General features: G+C 34.7%; 1 protein-coding gene across 4 annotated transcripts in view; it reads left to right on the forward strand.

The window, feature by feature from the left end:
• Nucleotides 1-10856, forward strand: part of Hltf (helicase like transcription factor) — a 65031-nt gene that overhangs the window by 32277 nt on the left and 21898 nt on the right. For all 4 annotated transcript variants that reach the window (XM_019207636.2, XM_010625287.3, XM_019207637.2 and 1 more), the window contains exons 15-16: nucleotides 5758-5901; nucleotides 8467-8605. In XM_019207636.2, coding sequence (XP_019063181.1) covers nucleotides 5758-5901; nucleotides 8467-8605 — 283 coding nt within the window. The remainder of the gene's footprint in view (nucleotides 1-5757; nucleotides 5902-8466; nucleotides 8606-10856) is intronic.

Genomic DNA, 10856 nt, shown 5'->3' on the forward strand with positions numbered 1-10856 from the left:
ATATATATATATTACAATCTTAGTCTTATAAAACATTGTTAGAAATATTCTTGGTCATTTTGTACCTTTTAGGTAAACGGGTTATATTTGCAGAAGTAATTTTTAAGATTTGTAGTAGAGAGAATAAAGAAAACATCAGTCCTAACGTAAGATTGGTTTATATTTGTGCATTTGCCACTTTCATTCCTCCTCAGGGAGCGAGGTGCATCATTTGAGACTCCACAGGCTAACAGCTTGACTCTTGGAATTCCCTTTTCTGACAGTTCTAATACGAGTTCATTTTCATAGCAATATGTAACATGTAGTGAGCTTCTGTCTTCTTGGTTTGTCCTTCAGCTCTTTTATGGATTTTTCCTCATTTAACCTTTAGATCTGTCATTTTCATTTTCCGGTTGACCAAGTTGAAACAAAACGAACTTCAGTAACTTGACCTACATCATCCAGTAAATATGTGATGAAGCTGGGGTGTAATCTCCAACACTGTCCATTGAACCTGTGGCCTTCACACTGAGCTATATCCTTAGCTCTTTTTATATTTTTTTTATTTTGAGACAGGTTCTGGCTAAGTCTTTAAATTACTGATACTGGGCTTGAACTTGAGATCTTTCTGTGTCAGTGTCAGCCTCCCAGAGTGCTGGAGTTACATGTTTGCATCACAACTCCTCGTTGTCCTGTTTCTTAAGACTACCCACCAGAAATGTGTGTATCCTCCCTCCACCCTCCGGAACTCCTTTTTGTTTTTGGGAATAAACTCTAGGCCTTCACGCTGAACCACATACCCAGACTTCTTTGTTATTCAAAAAAATTTTTGGGGGGAGGTACTGGAGATCGAACTGGGGTCCTTGTGCTTGTGAAGCAGGCAGCAGAACCACTGAGCTAAATCCCTAACCCCCTTTTTTGTTATTTTTTAATTGAGACAAGGTCTCACCAAATCACTGAGTTGCCCAGGCAGGGCTCGAATTTACCATCTTTCTACCTTAGCCTCCCAGATGGCTGGGATATAGGCATGTGCCACCATGCCGTGTCCTAATTCCTTGACTCACTGTACTTGGGACCTTGCCACCAGTCCTGTGTGAATTGCATTGGAATATCTTTCAAGTTTAGTCACCCCTTCGTGACTTTATGTATTTCTTATATGTTAACTTAATGTATTCATTTTATATAATCTTCTTTCTATGACACGACTTCCTTTTTTTTTTGTACCGGGGATCCAACTTGGGACCTTGTACTTGCAAGGCAGGTGGCGGAACCACTAAACTAAATCCCTGGCCCCAGTGACATGGCTTCTTTTTATTATGTGTTTTCTGTTTATTTTATAAAAAAGAAACTACACCTTCTGATTAGTGCGTTTTTTTTTCCTCATAGAACTAAATGAATTATGGTGGTCTCTTTCTCTTTTCTCATTCCAACAAAACTACCTGTGCTCCTTTTTTTTTTTTTTTTTTCCATTGTGTAGTTTGTCCTGTGAAGGGGCACACACATATGCATCCTGGAATTGCAATTTCAGGATATTAATGGATGCATAAATTATGTAGCTATGGTTCTTTGAAGGCTTGGCATATGGTAAAATATTAAACAATAGAAAACTAATATAATTTTATACTTAGAAAACAAAAGTTTGAGCATTGTACAGTTAGGAAACTGTGACAAAATCTTGGCTGCTGAGATTATGCAAAAATTGAAAGGAATGAGGAATGGTTGGATATATAGGAGTTCATGGTAAAGAAACAATTTCATACTTTCCCAACAAATTACCCTCTTAGTCCCCAAGTAAATGACCTACTGTTCTAAAGAGCAGCTTGGAACTTACTTTCCCTTTTTTTCTTCAAATAAGGAAAAACAAAAACAACAACAAAAAACAAGGGAGTTAAGACCTGGGTACATCCCAGTTCTAGATACGTAGACAAGTTACTTAACCAATCAAGAAAAAAACACCTGTTTTATTTTCTGTTGAAATATACGTGTGTGTGTGTGTGTGTGTGTGTGTGTGTAACACACACACACCTACACACATATATATCTGAGCACAGTCTCTAGAAACATGGTAACTGTGTTTTGTTTTGTTTTGTTCAGAAAAGTTGATTTTCTTGTGTTCTGTTTCATTTTACTTCCACCCATTAATTTAGGTTTTGCATATAACCCTTTCTCATACTGGATTTATTCCCTAGCCAGACTTGTTGAAAATATTCTTTGCATTTTTATCTTTACTGTTTCATATTTTATTCTCTTTTGCTGTTTTTTTCCTTGGAGTACTGGGATATAATCCAGTTCTTTAGCACTGAGGTATATCCCCAGTCCCCTCTTTTTTTAAAATTTTGAGACAGTGTCTTGCTAAGTTGCCCAAGCTAGGCTCAATTTTTTTGAAAAAGTTTTATTAGTACATGTTATAATATGTAATGATTCCATTCATTGTGCTGAATTGCTACATGTATATAACTCATCTCAGTTCCTCTTATTTTTCTTTTTTGGTTTTTTGAGACAGGGTCTCACTATGTAGTTGAGACTGACCTGGAACTCACTATGTAGCCCAGGCTGGTCTCAAACTCACAGTGATCCTCCTGCCTCAGCCTCCCGAGTGCTGGGATTACAGAGAAATGTGCCTCTTATTTTTCTAACCCCCTATTTTTTATACCTGAATCAGATTCATTTATCTTTCATGTAAATTCATTTATCTTTCATGTAAATTTAAGTATCATACATAGAGATTATCAGACAGGTAATAGGCCAAAAACATAAAACACATAAAACAATTCACTAAATGTATACTTTTAGATGCATTGTCTATTATGGATTACAATAACCTTTTTCTCTTGCTTTACTGTTGTTTATTTTATACTTTATTTATATATTGAGTACTTTATGTATATTGAGTTTCTCATACAAGAAAAACCTTGTGATATTTAAGTTTGTGTGTTTGATTTTCTTCTCTTAACATTATAGTCTCAAAGTGCATTCATTTTGCTACAGATAAAACTCATCTATCCTTTATGGCCAAGTAGTACTCCAGTGGGTATAAATACCACATTTTCTTTATCCTTTATCCATTGATGGATGTGTAGGATGCTTCCAAGACTTAGCTACTATGAATTGTGCATCTATAAATATAGGTATTCATACATCACTGTGATATGATGTCTTTACAGTAAATCTTTTGGGATGATACCTAGAAGGGGAACAGCTGGGTCAAATGGAATTTTTAGTTTTAATGTTTTAAGGAATCTCCATAGTGATTTCCATAGTGGTTATATCATTTATACTCCCACCAACAATGGAGAAGAGTTCCTTTTTCCCTGCAGCCTCACCAGCATTTGTTATTGGCAGGTAACATTGTGATTTCACCTTTTACATTTTTTTTTTTCTTTTTTCTCAGTACCGGGGTTCAAACTCAGTACTTGTGCTTGTCAGGCAGGCACAGCGCTGCGGAGCTACATCCCTGGACCCTTCCTTTTTCATTTCTAATTGCATGGATTTAGGTTTTTTTCTTTCCTAATTTTGGACTGACTGAAGGTTTGCCTATTTTGTTTAATTTTTCATAGAACCAACTCTTTAATTAAGTGAGCTTTTAGTCTCAATTTCATTAATTTCTTCTCTGATCTTTATTTCTTCTTCATGCTAGCTTTTAGTTTGTATTCTTGTTTTTTCAGAAGTGCATTAGGTTATATGTTTGAACTTGTTCTGTTTTTCTGATATGGGAATTCATTGCTATAAACTTTCCTCTTAGGATTGCCTTCATTGTTTCCCGTGTGTTTCGTTATGTTGGATTGGTATTATTGTTTGATTGTATAACTGTGTAATAGCTTCTTTAATTTCTTGTGAGAGCCATTGATTATTCGGGAGGGTTTTAATTTCCATGTGTTTGTATAGTTTCTGTGGTGTCTTTTGTCGTTGATTTCTAGCTTTATTACACTGTGATCTGATAATATGCATGGGATAATTCTGATTCTTTTGCATTTACTTAAACATGATTTATGGGCTAGTACGTGGTCAGTTTTGTAAAATGTTCTATGTGCTGCTGGGAAGAATATGTGTTCTGTTGTTGAATAGAACACTTGGTAGACTTCTAATAAGTCTATTTATTTGAAGGTTTGGTTCAAGTAATATTTCTTGTTTATTTTTTGGCTTGTTTATATGTGTATGTTTCTAATTGTTATCTAATTGCCTTGAAATCCACTTTGTCAGAAATTAGGATAGCTACTCCTGCTTTTTTTCTGGGTTCCTGTTGCATGGAATATTATTTTATCCTTTGATTTTTTAAAATTAAATGTGTTTTTTTAATACTTCGTATCATTGGATTTTGTTTTTTGATCCATTTTACCAGTCTGTCTTTTGATTGAGGAATTGAGACCATTCACATTGAGTAGTCACTTAGAGGTATTGTCTTATTTCTGTCATTTTATTATTTTCCTGTTGCTCATTTCCTTTTCCTTTTGTCAACTGCTTATCCTACTAGGTGTATTTATTCTTTTTGTCATATTGACATTATTGGCTTGGTGGTACATGCAGGGCTATCTGAGAATATGGGTGCATTTAGTCCCCCCAAAAGCCACAGACAGATACTACGATGTGTTGCATACTCTGCATGAGTCAGCTGCCTTTATGCATAAAATGTTTTAAAGAAATTCACAAATATAAATAAATTTCTTTTAATTTAATTAAATTTGTTGATTATTGTAATAATTTTTAATTGGTAGGAGTAGTATTTAATATATATATATAGGGACAGCAATTAATTATTCAACTTTATGCACCTCACTAGATTCAGTCCATTTATAGACTTTATTAATTTCATTAGTAAAAAGACCAGTGAAAGCAGTCAGATGCGTTTGTACCACCCGTGGTACGAGCCACCCTAGAGGACATGCGTGCATCGTGGACCACCACTGCTTCAGGCCGGCAGGAAGGTGTTAAACTTCCCTATCCTTTCTTCACTCATTTCTTCGAGGCAGTCATGTGAAATATTAGACTGTCTTTCTCTTCTCTCTTCTCCTCATACCTCAAGTCCCGTCTTTCTCTGACAACTGTCCTTCCCATTCTTTTTCTGCTTCTTCCTTTCTGGTTTAGAGATGCACGATCTATCACCAGCTCAGTCTCACTGATGTCTTCTTTCTCCGGTCTAATCATGATTGTTTTTCTTTTGCTCAGAATCTTCCAGATCTATTGTTCCCATTATTTATTTTGCTAACAGTTGTAAAAGTTTGTCATGTTCTCAAAAAGAGAAAGGATAGTTTCTAATGTTTTCTTTGTAAGCTGCACCATTATTGTGGCTGATATTTGGTAAATAGTAGATACAACAAATGAATCCTGCAATAAATGAAAGAATGGAGACTGCTTGAATCGTGCCCTATATGCTTTGAAATATTAGTTGATAGTCTTTTAATGCTTAATTTTGATCTTATTGTTCTACTAACTTATTGAAAGCATTAGAGAGCCTTTTTACTAAAATACTACATTTTTAAAACACTAATTTCAGTTTTTAAAAAGTTTCATGATTTTTTTCCCCTAAAAATGAAGTGGCTACTCATTGATAGGACCAGGAAAATTTTCTATAATGTATTATATAATTTATTATTATGTGTCAGTTTTCCTGATAATATAGCAGCATAGTTATTACTGTTCTTGGTATTTCAGTTTAAAGTGAAGATTGTTTTTGTGCAGTTTTAATAGCTTTGGGACATGATTATCAGGACAGCACTTTTTATATACATAAGCGTGACACTAATCTGCTGTATATTAAAACTGTTTCTAATTTTCTTTTAGGACCAGTTTGGACAACACATAAAATCAGAAGTACACTTGAATTTTTATGTTTATTATGGTCCTGATCGTATTAGAGACCCCGCTTTGCTTTCAAAACAAGATATTGTTTTGACCACATACAATATTTTAACTCACGACTATGGAGTAAGTATGCTGTTACATACGAGATTTTTAAAGGTTGTTTTTTTAAAAAAAGTTTGAATGTAAGAACTGTGCTTCAAGTTTCTCAAAGTTTTCTGAAATCCATACTTTTGTATTCCTCCCTTTTTATTTCTAAGTACTTAAGAATATGTAAAAAGTCAGCAGGGGTTTTTAAAATATGTTGCAAAAAAATAGGTTGTGTCTTTATATTTATTTGGCAATGTGTTCCACTTAGAACATTTTAGGTTAAAAATGTAAATTTAAATTGTAATGGGTACAGACACATTCACACAGCATTTTATAGGTGAGGATGTTTTTAATTTGGAAAATTAATTTTGTCATAACGATTTGATCTGTATTTAATGTTTGAAAATAAATTGTTTTTGAACTGAGGGCTTCAGCATCCTCCCCCTTTTTTTTTGAGACAAAGTCTCTAAGTCACTAAGTTGACCAGGTTAGATTGAATTTGTGATCCTCCTGCCTGGCTCACCTTCCCTGAGGGCTGGGTTTATAGGCTATTTCCAAGATTTAGCTCTTATGAGTTGTGCTGCTATAAACATGGATGTCCATTTAACATAATACGATGTCTTCAGCTCATTCAGAAGGATACTTAGGAGGGGAATAGCTGGGTCACATGGAGTTTCTGTTTTTAGTTTTTTGAGAGATCTTTATTGATTTCCATAGTGAGGTACTAATTTACCTTCCCACCAACAATGTAGAAGGGTCCTTTTCCCCTGCCATCTCACCAGCATTTGTTATCAATTGATTTCTTGTTAATAGCTATTCTTTCTGGAATAAGGTGGACTCTCAGGGTAAATTTGCATTTTTGAAATGATCAGAGATATTGGACATTTTTTCATGTATTTACAAAAAAGGTTTTTGTTAGTATATGGTTGCCATATGTAATGATCACATTCGTATGGGGAATTTGTACTCATACATAATAAGGTCTTAATTCTTTTTTTCCTATTCTCTCCTTCCTGTAACCCTTCTCCCCATTTAAAAAAGCTACTTCCATTTTTTTGCCTCAGTTCTATTTTTAAATCCTTTTTCGCTTCTTTCTCTCCCCTCCCTTGTTTCTCTCTCCATTTGAATAAGTTCTTTCTACCTAATATCTATCTTCCATTTTGTTCCTTATTTACACTGTGGGTTTCTCACATGAGAAAAATGATACGATATTTAAACTTGTGTGTCTGATTTGTTTCACTTAAGATTATGGTCTTGAGATGTGTTTATTTGTTTGTTTAGAGATGTATCCATTTAAAAAGGTCTCCGAGTTTATCCTTCTTTTTGGCGATTAGTACTGCATTGTATATTTCCTTTTTCCATTCATCTGTGGATGAGCATACATTATTATCATCTTCAGTATTTTCTCTTCCCAAATCAAAATTCACACCCTGTAAAAGGTTCATCTTGAGTCAGCCATTTGGGGCCGTCACTACTTTTGCTGCCAAAATCATCATCTTCACCTGTTCTTTTCAAACTACCTGACTGATGGACAAATCTAGTTGTTAGTATTAATGCAAAGCTTCTTTCTTGGATGTAACCTAGTACAACGCTACACTTCATTCCATGTGCTGACATAAAATACGCAATACCAAAGGCAGCAATTATGGAGATTCCTGCATTTCCACAGATGAGAATTTCTCCTCCAGTTTGTAAGCTACCATCAGTAAATTCTGCTGTCTTCTCTGTCAAGTGCTCCTTCCAGCTGAGCCTTGTCGTAACCTAGCTTGCTGGCCAAGGATCAGCTTCTGCAGAAGGTGCGGATAAGGTCCAGGGCTGAGGGCACTGAATGGTCCCAGCGCTCACACTTCCGTGACCCTGCCCTTCTGTGCCTTTGAATCATTCGGTGCTGCTCATGTATTTGTTTTATTGGCCATTTATTTGTATTTCTTTTTCTGAGACGCGTCTGTTCATTGCAACTGCCCGTTTTTTGATTGAGTCCTTTATTTTGGTTACTCTAATTTGAATTTTTTATTGTAGACTTTAGTCTTCTGAGGAGTAGCTTGGCATTTTTTGTCTTTCTGTAGGTTGTCTAGTCACTCTTTTGGTTATTATTACTTTTTTTTTTTCTGAGCAGAAGCTTTTTAACTTGCTACAGTCTCATGTGTTGATTCTTGGTATTATATCTCTTGCAACTGGGGTTCTGTTAAAAAAGTCCTTGCCTTATACCTGGCTTCAAGAGTTTTACCTATTTCATCTTTGTCTTTTACCATTTACATCTTTGAACCATTTTGATGTTAGTTCAGAGCACAGTTAGTGATATGGGTCTAGGTTCAGTCTCCTACGTGTGGATGGTAAGTTTTCCCAGCATCATGCATTAAAGAGGCTTTCTTTCCTCCTACATGCTTTTGGCCACTTTGTCCAAAGATGACATTTTGGAATGTGCCTGGGGTTTCTGCGTCCTCTAGTGTGATTTGTTGAGCCACATGTATGCTTTTTGCCATGCTGCTTTTATCACTTTAGCTTTGTACTATAATTTGAAGTCTGTAACTGTGATGCCTCGTGCTTTGCTCTTGTTGCCTAGTACTGAATATTTTAATTCATATGAATAATTTATTTCAGACTAAAGGGGATAGTCCACTGCATAGCATAAGGTGGCTAAGAGTGATCCTGGATGAAGGGCATGCCATACGAAATCCAAATGCCCAGCAGACAAAGGCTGTTCTTGATTTAGAAGCAGAAAGAAGATGGGTATTGACAGGTAGGTAATCATAACATTAAACTTTAGTTTGCCTTTAACACTTCTAAAAGTATTTTTAAATTTTGACATATAAATACCACATATATTTATGAGGTACCATGTCATGTTTCAGTACAAGTATACTTGTGTAATGTTCAGATCAGGGTAAGCATGTTTATCAACTGAGACAATTTTTCTTTGTATGAAAACACAATCTTCTAGATTTTTGAAATGTTCAATGTATTATCATTGTAGTCATCCTACTGCACAGTTGACCACTAGAATCTGTTTCTCCTAATTAACTGTACCTAGTTTTAGTTGCTAATATACCTAATCTTTGCATATTCTTCTCTCCCTCTACTCTTCCCAGCTTCTAGTAGCCACCATTTTCCTCTCATTTTCTATAGGATCAACTTTTTTATATTGCATACTGTTTTCCATAGTTCTTGATGGCTTTATTAAAGTATATTTCCAGCCAGTGGTACATAAATGTCCTCTTGTCCCCACATCCTGCTGGCATTTATATTTTGTCTTTTTATTTTAGTTTTAAATTTTTAGTACCAGGGATCGAACTCAGGACCTTGTGTTTGCAAGGCAGGCATGGTGCCACTGCGCTAAATCCCAGCCAGGCCCTATATTTGTTTTTTTTTGATGATAGCTACTCTAACTGGAATGCAGTGATATAACTCATTGTGGTTTTTTATTAAATTGTAGTTTGGACGTACATGTTTCTGACCATTAGTAATATTGAGCATTCACTGTTGGTCATTTATATGTCTTCTTTAGAGAAATACCTGTTTAGGTCTATCCTCTATTTTTAAGTCAGATTATTCAGTATTGCTTTTCTTTTTTGGTGTTGAGTTGTGTTCCCTATATATTCTGGATATTAACGCCTTTGTCAAATACTGATACATAATTTGCAGAAATTTCCCCTGTTCTCTAGGTTGTCTCTTCAGTCTATTTATTGTTTTGTTGTTGTTGTTGTTGTTATGCGAAGCTTTTTGATTTTATGTAATCCCATCTGTCAATTTTGCTTATATTTCCTGTGCTTCTGGGTCTGATCTCAACTATTGCCCAATCCAGTGTCCTAAAGTAGTTTATTTAATTTTTTATACTAGTTTTATTACTTTCATGTCTTCCATTTAAGTCTCTTAAAACATTTGAGTTGATTTTTTGTAAGTGATGAGAGATGCATTCTAATACCTGGGAATATTCATTTTCCCTGAACTATATTTGAAAAGATTGACCTTACCAATAACGATCTTAGTGAATTTGTTGAAGATCATTTGGCTGTGGTGTGTGGATTTACTTCTATTCTCTTTAATCTATTTTATTTATTACCATGCTATGTTAATTACTGTAGGCTTGTAGTATATGTTGAAGTTAGGTAGTACAATGCTTCCTGCTTTGTTGTTTTGCTTAACACTGCTTTGACTATACAGGGTCTTTTTATGCTTCTATATGAATTTTGGGGCTATTTTTCCTAGCTTTGTAAAGAATGTCATTGGTATTTTGATAAGGAATGCCTTCGGTTTAGAGGGTATTGATATTTTCAGTGTTTATTTTCCAAATGGGTTGTTTCTGCACTCTTTTCGTGCTCTTTTCATTTCCTTTCATCAGTGTTTCATAGTTCTCATTGAAGAGATCTTTCACTTTTGGTTCAGTTTATTCCTAGGTTGAATTTGTTTGTGGTAGGTATTGTAAATGAGATTGCTTTCCTTGTTTTGGTACTGGGAATAGAACTTGAGCCTGTAAGGCAGATAGCAGCACCACTAGCTAAACTCCTGGACCCTGAGATTGCTTTCTTGATGTATTTTTCAGAAAATGAGAGAGAATGTGCTCTTTCTTGGCTTATAGAAATGCAACTAATTTTTGGATTTTTGTATCCTAAACTTTGAAGAATTTATTAGTTATAATTTAATTGGAGTGCAGGATTTTCTAAATATAAAATCATATCATCTGTAAACAGTGATAATTTGGCTTCCTCTTTTCCGATTTGGATGTACTTTATTTTTTAATTTTGCCTGATTACTCTAGCTAGGACCCTAGTGTTGTGTTGCATAAAAATGGTGAAAGTAAGCGTCTTGTATTAAACTTGTAAAAAGTCAATTCTCTAAAATGTATCATTAACTTGACAGTGTATCTTTGTAAACTTAAAGTGAATATCTCTATTTTATGGAACAATTACCTGTACTTATTCTTGAATTTCAAAAAGGAGTAGACACTAATCCATTAATGAAACTTTTGATTTTTTTTTTTTTTTTTTTTTTTT

Source organism: Fukomys damarensis, unplaced genomic scaffold (genome assembly GCF_012274545.1).
Source record: "Fukomys damarensis isolate Sample0158 unplaced genomic scaffold, DMR_v1.0_HiC HiC_scaffold_37, whole genome shotgun sequence".
Taxonomy (NCBI): Eukaryota; Metazoa; Chordata; class Mammalia; order Rodentia; family Bathyergidae; genus Fukomys; species Fukomys damarensis.